The sequence below is a fragment of the Ammospiza nelsoni genome, chromosome 9 (assembly GCF_027579445.1).
Source record: "Ammospiza nelsoni isolate bAmmNel1 chromosome 9, bAmmNel1.pri, whole genome shotgun sequence".
Classification (NCBI taxonomy): domain Eukaryota; kingdom Metazoa; phylum Chordata; class Aves; order Passeriformes; family Passerellidae; genus Ammospiza; species Ammospiza nelsoni.
This window is the reverse complement of record NC_080641.1, coordinates 9289007-9307296: the sequence shown is the minus strand read 5'-3', so window position 1 is coordinate 9307296 and position 18290 is coordinate 9289007. Positions and strand designations below refer to the sequence as shown.

Below are 18290 nucleotides of genomic sequence, written 5' to 3'. Positions count from 1 at the left end.
ATGCCGGTTTTTGCTTAGCTAGTTTTTGTTGGCTGATTCGGAGGTAGTGAAAGATAAATTTGTATAGATCATTAAAATAGCTTTGCTTTTAAGTGATAAAGCTGTTTCAGAAGTATCACCTGCCAAAACACACTAACCATGTTGTGGCTGGTGACTTCAGGGTATTTCAACAGTAAGGTACTAATACCCTATTTATGATGTGGCTGCTTCTCTTTCGTGTTTAAATAACAGCAGCACCAGCATGAACCTCCCCTACTTGGCAAGCTGAACGTGAAACTGAAAGATTAAAGTGTTTTCAAAGGGCAGCCAAGGTATTGACTTTTTCAGCCATTCTTTCAGCAGGTAACAGGCAACTTGCTTCCTGCTAGTTTAGCATGGGGAAATGCATTCCTAATTTGTGTTTTGCTTTGTTTTTTTAGTTTGATGATATGGATGATCTTGACTTGGAGATAATACTGAAAGCTCTTAATTAGTTTAGTTTATATATATACACACATGCATATATTTAATTGGGCTCCCTGTTGAGCTCTCCCAGCTGAGTTTGTTTCCCAGCACAGCTTTCTCTTCACTGGGGCTTTTTTGTTGCTCAGGCAAGGCTGCTCCTTCTTTGCTGTGCAGCATCCACTCATCCTTCTCATGTTGACAGATTTCCTTGCACCTCCAGAACAAGGACACTTTAATGACAGTAATGACAAAGCAGCATCAAATCCTTGTCCAAACTAACTTGGGCTACTCATTCCAAATACTTCGAAACAATTGCTAAGACCCTTTCAGTTCTCTGTGTTAGTCATGGACATTTCTTTCATGTTTTTCGTCTTATTCAAGGTGAATCTTGCACGAGAGCAAAAATGCTTGTCTTAGCTAAGCTACATATTTGTATGACTGGATTTTTGTTTTAAGGCAGCAATACAGGGCATGGCAGGGCTGAAAGAAGTGTTGTATTTTCATTTAGATGAGGTGAAGAATTAGCTTCCATTGATTTGTCCAGAATGACCAATGACTGCTGCTTTAGAAAAAGCCAAAAAGTGTTGTTGGTTATTCTGGACCAAAAGATGTCCTCTGTGCAGAAGGGGGAAAAATGTTTGTGCAAAATTTAGAACAGGATTCCTGCCAGAAGTTGCCAGGGAATCCTTACCTGGTAGATGTCTTAGGATCAGAGGATCTTTGCTTTAGTCCTTCTAATTGTGGTTTCCCTGAGCTTTATTGCTGTCATGGTTTTGGTGAACCTGGAAAGGAAGCAAAGCAATTTCCAATCATTTTGCTAAGATCAGAGATTTTGGCTAGTAGTATTAGTGAAATAGCAGATAGAGGATTCTGTTGGAAGGTTCTAATCTGTGAGCTTTTTAAAGATAAAGTTACCATCACCTCGTGGTCCCATGACAATGGGTTTTATATTCCTACTTGTGGTATCTTGCCCTGTCATGCCATGCACTTTCTTGCATTGCAGCACTCCAGTTTTACTTTTTATCAGTTAAAAGATTAACAAAAAGTTGACTATAATTCTCTTTAGTTAAATGCAATGTTAAATGGCATGGTTTCCTTAAAAGGAAAGTGTTATCTGCTGTAAATCAGTAGTTTACATTCAAAACACCATTTTCCCTCAAATCCATCACAGCTCTGTTGTGTACAGAGTACTTCTGTCATTACTCTTGGACCCAAGTTTCCAGCTTGCACATGTCTGCACTTAAATCAATCTTTAGTGTCTGCTTTCATTGATTTGGCAGAAATGGACACAGCTGTGTTTCATAAGCTTAAGGATATGTTTGAGTGATAATTATCCAGTCATCCACTGAACAGCTCAAATATCCAAGTAGCTGGGTAGGATATCACTTGTGAACGTGCTGTGCTGAATTCACAGTGCTGGAATAATCTTAAAAATCCTTCTTGACAGTCTGTATTGAAGGCATGTCATTAATCTTACCCCTGCAGTGGCTTTCTCTTGGTTTTGTAACAAGAATTTAAGGCTTGCCTTTACTGCCCTTAGAGGTATACAAATGATTTTGTGTAGCTGGTTCTTACTCTTTGCCAGCTATGCTCTTCAAATTAATGCTTGTGCTGCTCCATCTCAGTGTCTTTTTGATGTCTTCTAGAAAGCATTGTGTTCTACATCAGTTACACAAGTTCTGTAGATATTTATTATGTCATTCCCTCTTTAGGGCACATCCTTTCATCAATAATGCAGATAGATGGCTTAGGAATGGCTCCAGCAGGGCTCTTGTTTATAATGCTCATTTACCTGAAGTCACATTGAGATTTTTCTGGTGACTGGGCTGATGTTGTTTGTGAACAAATGACAAATGGGTTTACCAGAATTTCAGGCCTTCAAATAAATTCCTGTCTGCCTTGAGTGTCTAAAGAGACACTGTTGCCCTGTGGTCTACTGTAAGTTTCTATTTTGATAGCAAGAAAAAAAGTCTGATGCCATCTTAAAAATACATTGTCCTCCTTCATGAGAATATTCACTCTGAATAGTTTGAGTTGAAGCAAACATTCTTGGTCAACAGTTTCAAGCCCTCTGAGTGGGTCACTGATAAATGGTCAGGCCATCTGACTCTTGGAGTCCTGTACTTGAATTAACTTGGTTTCCAGGTTTCTGTGTGACTTGGTTTCTGTTGTGTTTTATTAGGCTGGTGCTTTGCTGGTCACTGCTTGCTGACTGCTCTTGGGTGGAGAAAGGTATTTAACTTTAAGTGATGGGTATTTGGGTGTTCATCTATCCTCTCCTGAGTTGGCTGATTTACTGAGGCCCTTCCAAAGTGAGACAGAAATATGGAAAAGAGGTGAAGGGGATGCTCAGATTGGTAAATAACTGCTTTGTGTGTTGTTTGCTTGTTGAAGTTGCCTGCCCTGGGCCTGACACCCTCCCATAAATGAATGCAGGGATGGTGACACAGGCAGAAGATCCCCCTCTGTCCCCAAATGCCTGTTGTAGTTTCCCATAGCAGTCACCACACCAAACAGGCAGTTCAGGCTGATAGATTTTCCCCTGTTAGCACCATTTCTATAGCAACAGTGCACATCAATGCATGATGTTCAGGAAAGAATAATTACAGAGAACATGGCTGAAATGTTGCTGCCCAGGTTTTACTGATAAAGGCTGTACTCATCTCTGAAAGCTGAATTTCAAACCAGACTAAGATATTGTGTGTCCTCTTTGAGAAAAGTCTTAAGTGTTTATTAGTGGCTTAATAAAGAAATACAGTAAAATGTTCTCTCAGCAGTATTTTCTTCTCAGTTAAAAACTCAGGCGTTCAACCAGGGAGGAGTTTTGACTTCTTTTCCTTTTTAACCTTACTGTACAAAGCAAGGGTGCAGCTAAGGCTGGTGGATGTACCATGTCCTTATTTCTGTGGATTTGGAGGCTGTTATTCAGCAACAGTTGGGTCTTTCTCATCTCTCTCTTGTTAAAAATCTGTCCTAGGATGGTTTGATCATCTTAGTTTTGGTTTGGCTGTTTGCAATTTTGACCCTAGCACTTGATACCTACAGGAGTAGGCTTGGAAATTTGAGTTTTCTTTTTACCCTGTGTGATGTGTAGGTTTACACAGGAAATTCAGGGGGGATCCTCAGGCTTAGTTTTTATCAGATTTTTTCTTACATGTGCTTTTGGCATGTGAGGCTGGTACTGCTGGTGTCAGAGTTCCTGTAGTCTGTTTGCAGTAACAGAACTCAGGCTGTCAGTTGTCATTCCTGTACATAAAATTATATTCAAGTATTTTTCCCAAATATTTTTCCTTCTGAGAGAAGGCAGCCACCTGCGTGGATCCATTGGCAGATCATTACAATGATTTTCAAGTCTGCCTTCTGCTGAAATTTTTTGTGCTGCCTTATTGAAAATAATAATAAAGAAACTAGGAATATAGAAAGCAGTTCTAGAGACTATTCACTGTGAGATGTGATATTTTTGCTGATGCATAGTCTTAATAATTCTTCCCCATTTGTGTGTAACTTGTATTATCCTCAAACAAAGCAAAACTGGATCTAACTATGTCTGAAAAGAGTTTTTGGATCCTGAAGTCCATGTTAGCAGCATTCAGTGCTCCACTGTTGCATGCTCTTCAGTATGATATCCCTGTTCAGAATGGTGTCCACAGATGTGTTCTTTATTAATTCCACTGATTTCATGCCTGCACTTCTTAGCCAGAATAACACTTTGCAAACTGAGCATCACTTAATCAAGGGGACATTCATCATTTACTGCTTCTCTTGTTTGCAAACAAAACTGACAACTGTTTGGCTAAGTGGTGGAGGTCTTGAAAATCCAATTGGGGAAAGATTATCATCTTATAGAACTGCCTAATTAATTAAAATATTTGCTTCTAGTTTAAATCCTATTTATTTTCTTTGCAATCTTTTTACTTCTTATTCTTGAAAATAAGTATTTCCTTCAGCAATGTCTCTAGGTTATGTTTTCTCCTGCTGTGTCTTTGGGGCAAGGAGGGATTCTCCTCTGGTTCCTTGAGCAGGCCTGGATTTCTTCTTCAGGATGAAAGCAGATTTTGCTCCAAGAGGTTCAACTTTGGTTTGTTTTAGTTGTGGGAGAGAGATCAGGAAGGAAGAACCTTACACTTCTGATGTACTTTCTGTGCTAAAAGAATTCCCTACTGCTCGCTCTTTTGGCATATGGGAACTAAACCAAACTGTATCATAAATTCAAAGTTTCACTCTTCTGGTAGCACTTGCATAGTAATAGGCAGATCCAAAGGAATGAAGCTTTGTTCTATGCACTTTTCTCAAGAACTACAGAGGTTTCTTGGTGATCTCTGAAGGAAGAAGCACCCAGAGACCTGATGATTTGTAAGCAGAAAGTTCTTCAGGTTTTGTGCAGTTATTGTCTTGGTGTGCCTACATTTTGTCTTTTAACACTCAGCCACTGCTAGAGAGGCCTTTAGGTAGCAGAAAGCCAAGCTCTAGGACCTCAGGCTGAGCCTGAATAGCACATACACATGTTCACATTTTTGGCTTACTCCATTTGTTGCCTGCAATGATGCTTTCCCTTGTGCTTGATTCGTGCCTTTGTGAGAGCCCAGATCTGCCACTGCTTGCAGCTGTGTCCCAGTTCTCATACCCAAATTTGTTGCCTTCTGCTAGAATATCTCCCATTTCAGTCTTGGCCCTGAGTCAGTCCACTGAGGAAAACTGCTTTTGAGTGGTAAGGATCTCCTTCCTATTTTTGTGTAACTAACCTGGAAAAATTTCCATTTTGAGCTGAACCTCTTGATTGTTGTTGCATGTTGATGACAGACTGAGATAATGGTTTGATTTTTGTAATAGGATTTGGTAAATGAGTAACTTGTGCCCTGGAGAAGGATATTCTGGCTTTCAGTTTTGGTTTTTCTTTCTTTATCTCATCCTAGGACATGGGAGCCACAAGTTGTACCAGTTTTTGAGATTAAAAAGGAGAGCATGGGTACTGGAGAACCACGGAGAAGAGGCCTAGATAGCTGGAAACCAAGATATGAATGAGACAGAGCCTTGCTGTTACCTTGCTGTTATCTCTCTCTCTTTCTTTATTTCTCCCCCAGCCTCCTTCCATTCCCTAAGTTGGGGAATGAAGTGCCTAAAAGCAGCAATAGGATTTATTCAGAACAAATTACAGTGAAAGTGCTCTGTGAATAGTGTCTTAAAGAATAATAATTTTACCTAATTGACAGCTAAAGCATTTTTCTAAGGTAGAAAAAGAGAATCTAAATTTAAATGAATAGATTTAAATGAAGCTTCATTTTTATTTAAAACTTCAGTGTCAAACCTAATGAAAGAACTTTTTGTTCCCTTTCTTGCTATTTTGTGGGTTCTAATTTCATCTGTCTTGGAGCTTAACCAGCTGATACTGCTGTGACTGTTGTGCAGCAGCTGCTTGGGGAAGGAATGTGTGTGTGACAGAAGTGAGCTGTGTGAGCACAGAAGTGCTTTGAGTTTCCAGCAGAGTCTGTGTCACTGGGTCAGCTGTGCTGCTCCTGCTGCAGCGTGTGGCACTTTCTGTCAGGGAGGAGTCCAGCATGAACCTAAGCAGCTGTGAGATATTTGCTGTTACTGGTGGTGTCTGAAAACTGCTCAAGAACCCAATTGCTGTTACTCAGATTTTGAGCATAAATTTGCATTTTATTCTTCTGGTTTATCTGCATTATATACTTCTGGTTTATCTTCCTAATAGTTAAATATGGCAATTGTGTCCTTGTGCAGATCTCAGTTTCCTACCATAAGCAAGCTGAGGTCTCGTGGGTTCCTCTTAGGAAAGAAGTTTCACTGCCTTGAGAATACCTGCAAGCCCTTCTGTGCATGCATTTCATGGAAAAAATGTTTTGGAAACAAGGTGACCAGAACTGCATAGAGTACAGCATCAGTGTCCCTTCTGCAGGTAGTGTTGGTTCATAACTAATGTAAATATCTGGGTCTCATGTGGCTACTTCATGTTTACAGCTTTAGTAGCATCATTTCCAGCTGAAATTCACAGCAGAAATTTTACAGGAGTCAGCTACAAGAGCCCTTTAATGATTGACTTTTTCTTTTCATTCTTCTGTCCATCAGATAGTTTTATTTCTCCTGTATTACATTGCTTTCCTGTATTTATAAATGGTTTTTGTTATAATATTTGTAGTGGTATTGAACATTTAATAACTCTTAGTAATCTGTTTTTTTAATACTATGCTGCCCTATCTGGTTTTGTCATGCCTCCACCCAACGTGTGTCTTCTCTCCTATCTCAGTCTTCACTAGTGGCAAATTGCCAAGATTCACACATCTGGAGATTTCATAGTGTATGGGATTTTATTCTTTTCAGTGATACATTTTCTGCAGGAGAATGCAGTAGTGTTAACTTGCTTGAGCTTTTATGTCTTTTGTGGAAGTTACTATTTTTATCAGCTTTACTATCTTAATATCATCATGCCTACTGAAAACTGAATTCAAGTGTGGCTTTAGATGATTTTCATTTCTCTTCTTTGAGGATATTTGCATATTGTCTTTATTTGTGCAGTGCAGTAACTAGGGTGGGTTTCTGCTTTGGTGGCTGGAATGTGAAACTGAAGGATGTCGTTTGGAAGGCGCAATTTGTTTTTTCTTCGTTGTTCTTTGCCTGTTCCTTGGTAACTCTCGGCTTCATTGTGGGTCTTTTATGTTCTTTGGATTCGTTTTGGTGTGGAGTGTGTGCTTTGCCTTTTTTTTAAATGTGTTTGGTTTCTCAGATTTTTTCATTGTGGGTTGTATTTGTCCTTAGCAGTTGTCTCAGCTTTTACCTTTTGGAGTTAAGTTTTCCTGCACTCTGTAGTTTCCACAAGATCAGGAGCTGAGGTTCATTGTGTCTGGAACAGATTTTTTTGGTCCCTAAAGTCTTGGGTAGTACCTCTGCATTTATAGTTAATGATGATCCATGCAAGGCACTTTTGTTTTCTAAATGGGGATCTGTGATCAAAACAAATTACTCTTTGTACTGACATTGTGTGCAAGACTAAAAGACGATATTGGTCATCTTGACTCTTGAGCTGTTCCTAAAACTTCAGTGTTTGTTTCCTCAAAGCTTCTGTACTGTTCTGGGCAGGAAGTTTCAAATGTAATTTTAAGGTTGTGTTTAATTTTAGTGTGTCTTTTAAAATGCTGTTTATACAGTACTTTGGGGACAGTGTTTGACCCAGACTGAGCCAAAACATCTGCTGTGGCAGGGAATCAGGTGTCAGTGTTGTGTTAGACATCTGTGAGAGTCCAGTACTCTCTGCTCAGGCTCTTTCAGATATTCCACACGTGGAGGGTGGAATGCTAAATGCTAGATTAACCATTTGAATATGGCTGATGCTTTCTGATTTCTGATTTAGCAGTGTGATACAAAATATGCTGAAATCGCGATGCAAATGCAAGTTCCGCTTAGCAAACTCCAGCAACTGCAGTACACAGTTTGTACACAATACTGGTTACATCCCCGTGTGTGACCAGGAGTGTGCTCCCTGTCACGATGCTGGTGACACCAGGAAGGAGTACGTGGGTTGGAGCCAGCTGATGCTCTGAAATTCCGTGGTTCTGTGGTTTTGCTGCCCCGTGGTGCTGCAGCTGACCCCGGCACACAGTCACAGTCACTTGTGACACAGCACTGGGGAGAAGCGTTTCCAGCCGCAGTTGATTCACTCACACTCAGCTGGGCTGCAGTCAGTTCGTCTGGCAGCGCTGTTTGTCTGGAACAAAGGGCACTCTCTGCTCCCCTTTGTGCTGGGATCAAGTCGGCTCTGCCTCAGCTGGGCTCGGGCACACCCTGCTGCTGCTGCCCCTGCTCGGAGCTGCCTTCCCTTGGGGGGATCTGCAGGGCAGCCCCTGCCTGGGAATGGTCAGCACCACAGCTTGGGTGGATTTGCAGAAAACTCGCTGGAGGCACCACACCCTGCTTAGCTGTGCTGGCTTTGGCTGGGGTAAAGTTAATTTTCTCCGCAGTATCTGGTGTGGGGCTGTGTTTTGGATTTCTCTCTGTGCTGAGAGCAGTGTTGATACCGCAGCAATATTTTGGTTACTCTGAGCAGGGCTTACACAGAGTCAAGGCCTTTTCTGCTCCTCATCCCACCAGCAAAGAGGCTGGGCTGCACAACAAACTGGGATGGGGTATAGCCGGGACAGCTGACCCCAACAGGATTATTCTAGGTCATAGATATAATAATATGTAAATCTGGAGGAAGAAGGTGGAAGGGATGATGTTTGGAGTGACTTTTGCCTTTCCATGTTACACAGGATGGAGCCCTGCTTTCCTGGGGCTGGCTGAACACCTGCCTGCTCATGGGAAGCAGGGAATGAATTCCTTGTTCTGCTTGAGCACACGGGTTTTGCTTTTCCTACTGAGCTGTCTCCATCTCAACCCCTGAGATCTTTCACTTCTATTCTGCTGATTGTCTCCCCCATCCACTATGGGGGAGTGAGTGAGTGGCTGCGTGGGGCTGAATTGCTGGCTGGGGCTAAACCACAACAATAGTCTAGGTATTTTCATTGTTTGGGTGTGATGGATATTTGTATCAGTATTTTTAGTTTGCTTTCTACTGTACAGTATGAGTGGCGTGGTAGGAAGATACCTCACAGTGTGTCAAGGCTTCAGGCTGGCATAAATGCTTAGGTGTTTGTGCATCATAGAAACACTCTCAGTTCCACATGCAATTAATTTCTGAGTACAAAGGCATTTATTGAATGGGAGAGGAGAAACTGACTGGAAGTTCAGATTACTCAGTGTAACTCAGTTTTGGTAATTGGAGACACGAGGTGGGCAGTGAACACTGTGACACTACTGCAGTGTGCTGACAGTCATTCAACAGACCCAGCTGTGCTGCTCTGAACTTCTCTGCTCTTGATCACTTTCTGATACTGCTGTTCACACATTATTTGGGTGTTGGGCAGAAGGATAGTATAGAAAGCAAATTATTTAGTTATTCCAGTGTGAGGATTTTTTCAATATCTGTCTCAAGTAACACATTGACCAAAACTGTTGCTATGACTGTTCCTGTTATGGGAGTGGTGATGTACTTCTGAAAGCTGCTAGACGTGAGAACATTTTGATAGTTGCCAATTCTGGAACTTCAAAGTTTATAAATATATATTTACAGTAGTTCAGTACTAATTCAGCTCCTTACTGTATCTCCACAAAATAGGAAAAAGTATAAATATATTCAGGCATACTCTTGTAATGTAGCAATGGGCACAAAGTTATCATTGTATGGACAGCTTTGTTAGGATGCAGCTTGATGGCAGATTATATATTTTATAAACTCCATTTTCTTTGCATGAAGGTTATTTTTTTTCCCTAAGTGATTTTCTGCTTATTAAAAAAAAAATAAATTGAAAAAGCCAATGTTTGTGTGCCTCATAGAAGTCACTTCTCAGCATGGTGGCCTACACCTAACTAAGAGAGTTCTCTCAACTCCCATCACAGTAAGCAGGTAGAAAAGGAGAACCTGGATCAGTGTGCAGCACTGCTGTCCCTTCCTGGCAGATCCTGTGGGGTGGAAAGTCTGTCAGGGAATATGGGGAGGGAGTTCCTCTGAGTGGCTGTGGGTTATGTGAGAGGAGCCATTGAGGAAACTGGGCTTGAGCATTTGCTGATACAGGAATTCATTTGCTCTTGTTGATGTGAGGCTGAGCTGCCAACTCCATAGGTTTCTGTGATAGCTGTAATTTCTTTTAATTAACAGCATCCAAATATTGCCACAAAAAAAAGGTCTCAGAGCTCAGGTTTTTATTTTTCCTTGCAAAGAAGGACATCTCTTATTCTTTCCCTTTTCACTTCCCATTGATATGGAGAAGGGGAACAATTGAAGCTGATGTGAGGCAAGGGTCAAATATATAACCTTTATTTAAGATTACACAATTTTGTCATACTCTCCATAACTGTATCATACAAAGCCAAAGTGCCAACTTTCCTTAAAAGTATAATGGTTTAAAAAAACCCCAAATTTTTAAAGGGTAGGGTTTTTTTTTTTTAGCAGAGGAGATTACTTTGGGATAAATTTACCATTTTCAGCATGTCAGGGGACCTGACACTGGTGTTGAAGATGTGGTACCTCTGTCCTCTACTGTCACTACATAAATGAAACTTGTAACACATCAGAGTTTCATTTCTGTGCTTTCCCCTCCTGTAAATGAAAAAGCTGCAGGAGAGAGGCACTGGGGAGCTGTGCATTTGGCAATATTCCACAAGACAATCTGAAGGGTGATTGAGATGGGGAAGGACAGGACAGCAGTGACTCTCAGAAGCCAGAGATGAGATTTTTTCCTTTATGTGGTCTGTAATTTAAAGCTTAAGTGCAGTTGAATGTATTTTCAGTGGAGGAATCAGTGTTAATTAAAGCATGAGGACTGGGAGTGTAACATTAAAATGAAATGTAGCATCCTCTCTCCTGTGAAGGAGAGTTCTGTCAGTTTTCCCAAAACAACTGAGGGTGGAATGTGGGTGGCTGTGCTGAACAACTCAGATGGGACTGGTAATACTCAGAAATACCTGGAAGCTGTAGTGTGTGACTGACATTTGCCACATTGCTCTCTTGCATTGCTTTCCTTTCTGCATTGCATTCTTATGGTGACACTTTAAAATTTGAGGATATCTTACTGCTTAAATATTGCTCTTTTTTTGGGATATTTTCTTATTTAAATATTGCAGTCTCTTGCCTTCCAAGCTTGTCTGTCTGACATACTTGGTTTAGGTCGCTTGGAGATAACACTTTTCAGATTATTTTATTGCATTCCTTAGAGGCATTAAGTATGAGCTCCTGTAAAACTGTTTTGTCATGTAGAATTACCAGTTACCTGTCACTCTCCATTTGTTTTCAGACCATGCAATACTCTGAATTAACCTACAAACCAAAAGTGAACTTAATAAACAGCAGCAACTTTGGAAGCACTCACCTGTGCTATAGACATAGATCCATGGAAGCTGATTTATAATAGTTTTCACACTAGAGGGCACTAACAGCTCATTAATTTAAGCACAAACCAATTTTTACTCTGTAACACTGGCGTTGGGTAGTCTTACAGTTTTTATAGTGGATGCCAAAGGGTTCCATTTCTTTGCAGCCTTTTCTCTGCAGGAATGAAAGTCGTAGTATTCATGCAAGAGTGCATTAAAAGTCAGTGTGTGGAGTTTTCCTTTGTGTGTTTTTCTGTTTGGGTTTTTTTTTACTAAGCAGTAGTTTGGGTCATTTGTGGAGAAAATGATAAATTCCATTTTTACTTTTAATTGCTTTCAATGTAATAATTTTTGCTTAAAGCTGGTGAAGAGTCCTATAAGACAGGAAGTGATAATACCTCAAAGTTACCTAATAGAGTTAACATCTATACTGGAATATACCTTTTAAAGCTGGTAATAAAAGGAAGAGCAGAGTATGTGAACTGATGTTGCAGACATCAATTTGTTAGGGCTACTGCATATATTTACATATTGATTCCTGGCATAGAGAAAACAATAGGGGAAAAGAATATGGTAAGTCAATACTGCCAGTGACTGATGGATCTTAATGGAACCTTCAGTTTATGTTGGTTTTAAGTATTTTGGTAATCTTAAAATACAGGTTAGAATCCAAAGTCTGGACCTCAGAGTGGTGTAGCCATTTTGGAAGTCATTTATTTTTGTTAAGGATTTTAGGCACTGCATCTTGATGAAAAGCCCTGCAGAAAGTGGTTTGTGACACCTTTTTGCTCTTTGTAGGAATGGTTATTGGGTAGCCTTGGAGATGATCCTGCTGCTGTAAATGTAGGGCTGAAGATTCATGGTGTGGGCAGTATGGAGCTAATGAACGGACAGTCCAGTGGTGTTAACATTGCAGCTACTGCTTCAGAGGTAAGGGTGGAAACCTCAGTTACTGCCTAACCATGTACTCAACTTTTACTTTAAAGTGCACTAAAATGTGAGTTTTTCTTTTAACAGCTGTCATCCAACAGATTCTTGTACTATGTGTTGGTTTCATACACTCCAGTTTAGTGTGAATAAAATGTAAAGTCCTGAACTTGGCATACCAAAATAGAGCATGAACTTGCATATACCATAGCCAAAGCTGACTTTTTCCATGTTCTCTTCCATCACATCTAGACAAGGAAGCTTTTCTTTTCAAGTTTTAACAGGAATAGACACTCTTAGCACGTTAAGCTGGCTTGGCAAGGCCGGTGGGAAATGTTCTTTTCTTTGACAGGTACTTGTAGTGTGTACTGAGGGCAGTCTGACACAGCAGCAGTGAATAAAGTTGTTCCCTTTGTCTCTTGGACTCTATTCTGGCATAGGTGGGGATCCCTCCTGCCCATCAGAGCTTCTGCCCTCTAGAAGTGAGCAGCTTGTGAGCTGAGTGTGTGCATCAGCCAAGCAATGGAGATTGGCCTCCTCTGCTGGTGCCTCTGTTTGAAGTGAATGTGGTTTTCCATTTGTCATCTGCTTGTTGAGGAACAGCCTTGGGCTGAAATTAGAGCACTACAAAGTCAATAGGGATGAGAGCCACAAAGTCCTGACTGAAGTTGCTTCCTCCATGAATCTCTGCACTGTAGCAGAGATGTTTGTTTATTTATTTACATGTTTACAGATGAGTTTTGATAGCAGCTATGTGTGGTGTGCACTTGTATATGGGAAATGGGGAGTACCACAACCAAGGTAAAAGACTCCAAAAAAATTGGAATCTTGTGCTACTAAAAGGAACCAAATAATCTCCACCACAATTTCACAATTATTGTCAAGAAAGCTGGCATTAGTGTCCAAGATCATTGTTTGTTTTTATATAGATTCTTGTACTTCTGTTATAATTGCTTCATGAATCATTGACTGCTTTTTGGCATGCACCTGAGAAATTTTCTTGGAGGAAAGCAACCTTTTTACTGAGCAAAATAGTCTTGAATGTTTATGTGACACCTGATAAAATTGAGTAACATATATTTTGGCAAAATTACATGAATTTACTTTAAGCAAGTGGTATTTTTTTCCTAGCTTGACTAAGAAGTAGGAAAGAGGACTTGTAACTGAAATGTTTCTGTAAGCATACTGGTTACTGAAAATTATGTCTGCTTTGGAGCTTTTGTTGGTGTTTTCAAAGGCAGATTTTTCAGAGAGATTGTAATATGAGTCTAATTAAAAGTGGACATCATTATTAAATAAGCATTTTCTTTATAATGTGTCCTTATAACAAAAGTGCTTGAAAATGGAAATGAGTTTATTTCAGCTGGCTGAATTCTCAAGGACCCCTGTCCACAGCCTTGAAAGCTTGCAGCATTAGCAGTGAAATGGCACAGACTCTCACAAAGGGCCTTGATTCTGCTGGCCACCCCAACAATCCCACCCTGTGCATCCCTGGCAGTGCTGTCCAACCCCTCCTGGAGCTCTGGCAGCCTCAGGGCTGTGCCCATTGCCTGGGCAGTGCCCAGCACCCTCTGGGGAAGAACCTTTCTTTCCCTGATCCCCAAGCCTAACTTCCCCTGACACAGCTTCAGCAATGAATAAATAGAATGTAGGTCTGCATCTCTGTGCTAGGGGAAGTGATTGCTCATAACACAGATGTATTGCTTTAATGTGAAAACTGTGTATGAAACATATGAAGCCAATATGAAGTGTTTATTTTTTGAGCCACACTTGTATTTTTCAAGGAAGAAAAACCTGTATTTTAGAGATAAATGTTCATAGAATGGTATCCCAGGATCTGGTAATTTTTGCAAATGTCAATTACTGTAATTTAAAAACAACACTAAAATTCCTTCTGCTAAATGTCTTCAACAGGAACACATGTAGCTCAGTGTAATTTTTGTAAGCTTCCTTGTTTTTAAGAGAAAATGGAAGAGAATTGATAACTATTACCTTGAAGCAGACCTTGTCTTTTTCCTTAACTTTGTGATATTTTTTCTGTTTGAAACTCAGTGTGACTATTGCTTTTGTTGATATAGCTGCTGTTATTACCATTCCTGTCAATAAAATTGGAATTTAATTACGCATTGAAATATAACTATTGTGTTTTGAGGAATCCCTTTGAAATAATGGAATTCTTGGGATTGGAAGGGAAGGTAAAGCCCATGCACTGCAGGGACACCTTCCACTGTCCCAGGCTGCTCCAAGCCCCATCCAGCCTGGCCTTGGACACTTCAGGGATCCAGGGGCAGCCACAGCATCTCTGGGCACCCTGTGCCAGGGCCTGCCCACCCTCACAGCAAAGAATTTCTTCCCAATATCCCATCCAACCCTGCCCTCCTGCAGCTAGAAGGAAATCCATAGAAATCCAGATGTCACTTTGAGGGTCTGATTGTTTGCAGTCCACATCAGGGAAAAGTCTGTTTTGTGACTGAATTTGAATTGATAATTTACCCAATAGAAAAATTATGTAAACAATGACGTTTGGACAGAAATTTTGCTTTGGGGAGTGTGAAAAAGAGAAGACAAAAAGAAGAGGACAGGTCCAAAACATGCTCAGTGTTTTTTTGTTTCTGCAGAAGAGTAGCAGCTCCGAGTCCTTGAGTGACAAGGGTTCAGCTGAACTGAAGAAGAGCTTTGATGCAGTGGTATTTGATGTTCTAAAGGTCACACCAGAGGAATATGCGGTAAGCAAGTCCAGGAGTTCCAATTAACTTTGTGTGTGACTCTCCTTTGCAAATTTTCCTCTGCTTCTCTATTTCTGCGCCTTTTTTGCCTAATTTCTGTCATCCATGGATTTTAAAAACAGATCCTGTTCTTTAGTTCTTCATTGTCTCTGTTCTGTTTGAAATTTGAATTGAAATTAATGGATCTTTTTGGACTCTGCTGTCCAGGTATTTTTCATACTCTTATATGTAGCATAGACCAAAGATTCTTCATTTATGTGATGCAATTTAATTCTGACATGCATATTTTAGTTACAAGGCTATACTTGATCTGTACTTGGGTTTTTTTCTGGAGCTGTTTTAATTCTTAGCTCTGCTTTTCTAGTTTTCTTCTTTTAGCTGCACAGAATAATGAGATGTTTAACCAAAACGTTGGGTGATTGTTTTGTTTTGTTTTTACTCCCTGTGGAGGTGAGGACAACAGATGGTCCCTCTAAGTGATTCAAGTATGTTGCTAGAAAGATTGCTAAGCTCTTAATGTATTTCCAATTCAAGTGATGAGATTCATGAGGAGTTGTCCTGGGGAGATTATTGATATGGAGTAATACATGTCACAAAATATTCCCATTTAGTTTGTTCTAGTTTGTAATTGTTAATAACTATTTCAGTTAATTATTAATGGCTCAATTGATTTGAATGAGAACACTGAAAATTTAAAGCAGCTGGATTATGAAGTGGTACTTAAACATTAAATTCTTCTTGGCTAAGGATCATAATTAATTATGGGATTTATTCCTGACTGAGGCTCAAGTCATGTGGTTTGGGCCTCTTCCTTGCACTGTTGTCAGGAGCAGCTGGGCAATGCATCACCCACTTTCCATGGGAAGATATTTTTTGGGGCTGGCTGTCCTTCCAGTTTTATCTTATGATTCCTGTACATAAAGTAAACCTAACTTAGGGAATCTGGGGCTAGGGATATGAATTCCAGTGGATTATGCATTCAGGCCAGAATGAGTTTGTTGAATGGCTCTACTATTTACCAGTGGTGGATGCTGTTGGGCAGCAGAATGGATCAGTCAGTCTCTGTGGAGCTGCTGTCACTCCCTTGGACAGCAGAATATACAGAGGTGCCTTGTCATAGAATCACATTTCATAATTCTTGTGCTCCACCATCTAATCCTTCTTCTCTCAAATGCAGCAACCTTTGACTCTGTGTGTTCTAAATGTTACCCACTTAAGAAATCTTGGTTAGGAAAAAATCTGTATCCAAATCCAGTGTTTTTCTTGTTTTCATGTTATACCTCAAAGTGGGTAGAGTTCTACTCGCCAACAGGAATCTTTTAATTAAGCATTTCACATTACAGTTATGAAGCTGTGCCTGTATTTTTGCTTTCTATTACTAAGCATAATTCTGCTGTTCTCTCAGTCCTCAAAAGAAACATTTTTGCTTTTAACCTTTTTCCTTTTAAAGTATCTAGTTCTTTGTAGCAGGTTTGATTTACTATAAATCAATATGAAACTTTTTGCATGTAGAATTCTGAACAATTGAACAAAATCATCAGTATTCAGTCCTTTGGCAAGGAAAGAATTGATTTCATTTCTTTTTCAGTGTTTCTTTACACAGCTGCACTTCTTTGTTAATGCTTGTTTCCCCAGGCATGTATCTGCTTTTCCAGTAGCACCTTTTTGCTTTGAATACCGTCTTTTTATGATCATTTTTGCCGAAGGTTATAGAAATAAATAAATTTTTGGCAAAGACTTAGGTATCCTGGAGGAAAAGTATCTTTGACTCTTGTTTTTATTTTCTTGGCCACTTCTTCCTCTTCCTGGGCTTAATCCTGCTACAACAGAGAGGTGTAAAATCTTCATCTAGGTTTCAGTGTGGATGTGAAGGCCGCCAGAGTGATGCAGTTGGGCCAAACTCGTGAGGATGCAAAAATGTGTGAGATTTCCTGGTGGTGGGTAGTACCTCTTGGGTTGGACATGGATATGCTCCCAGTTGCTTTTTAAAGTATGGGAAAGCTTCTCATTTAGTGATAGCTCTTACAGAATGGATCCAGTGCAGGCTGCAGACATGTCTCTGTGATAGCTGAGTGAATACTGTTTAAAATAATGTAATTTATTTTGAAGTGCTAAACTGGTGAAATAATTTGTGGGCTACCTAAGTAGCTTTTGATTGAGAGGAAAGATAACATGAACAAGCCAGTAAAACAGCAATAAAAGTAAGTTGCTGCACAGGAGGTAGTTAGGCAGCTGTCTAAATAATGGTTAGGAAGGGTTGGCTCCAATGGAAGAGTTCCTGAGCAGAGGTAGTGTAAAGGTGAGAGTTCACTGATCAGGATCAAGTCAACACAGACATTGTGAGGTCCCATCCTGTACCTTGTGTGATCTGTTTTAATCAGAACAGGTCCCTGTGCACACATGGGAGAAGTAGAGTTATGAAAAAGAGGAAAAATCTGAAAGTTAATGAACTTTGAGATATGCTGGAAGTAAGATCCATGCTAGTGATTTCAGTACCAGTGAGAGACACAGATGTATTTTCAGTTCCCACTGTCTCAAAGACATCATTATCATTCCAAAACTTTCTCTGTTTAGTCGTTTAGTGGGTAAGAGACGAGTTGGACAACAAAAGGTTATAATCCTGGATTTTCAAGAAGCTGCTACCAAGCCAAAGAGAAACCTGAGTGCAGATATTTTTGGTGATTTTATTCCCATATTCTCCCCTTTGGCAGTCATCTAACGCTGTCCTGAGTACACAGGAGGAGGGCTGTTTCATGTAATGGTCCTTTGTCTCTTAAGCAAAAGTCTTCCAGCCCTTCAAGGGGGCCAGTTGGAACAGTAATGGAAATTCTTGTTGTAATAGAGGTGTAAGAGTCAGTATAACCTTGTTAGCAGCTGGGTGGTTTTAATCCTTCCCAAGACTGAAGGCTGCTTTAGAAAGGGCTGAGTTACAGAAATGGGTGAGATCTTCAGGCCCTGCTGCTGTTGCAAATTTATAGTTTGCTTTATCACCTTGCAGTTTACAGAGAGCTTCCAGGGGATGTATTGAATACCTGGGTGTTGCATGGATCTTGGGGAAGAAGAATCCCATTCAATGAGTATGAAGTAGTGTCAAGATCTCCTTTAGCTTGTGACCCTGAGATGCGTTAGAAAATCTCTTTTCCCAGCCTGGCACTGAAGAAGGAGTCAGAGCTCTTAATTTCTCGGTCTCAAGGTTGTTTATTCTTTCTCCTGCCCTGCTGAGGTCTTTCCAGCAGGACAGTTCCAGGCACTCTGCCTGCCCCAGGGGCAGTGTTA

At 40.3% G+C, this 18290-nt stretch overlaps 1 protein-coding gene across 5 annotated transcripts in view; it reads left to right on the top strand.

Moving 5' to 3' along the window:
- The window catches only part of RALGPS2 (Ral GEF with PH domain and SH3 binding motif 2), a 113971-nt gene that overhangs the window by 10740 nt on the left and 84941 nt on the right, over positions 1-18290 (top strand). For all 5 annotated transcript variants that reach the window (XM_059477795.1, XM_059477796.1, XM_059477794.1 and 2 more), the window contains exons 2-3: positions 12160-12291; positions 14907-15014. In XM_059477795.1, the coding sequence (XP_059333778.1) occupies positions 12235-12291; positions 14907-15014 (165 nt within the window). In that variant the 5' untranslated portion in view covers positions 12160-12234. The remainder of the gene's footprint in view (positions 1-12159; positions 12292-14906; positions 15015-18290) is intronic.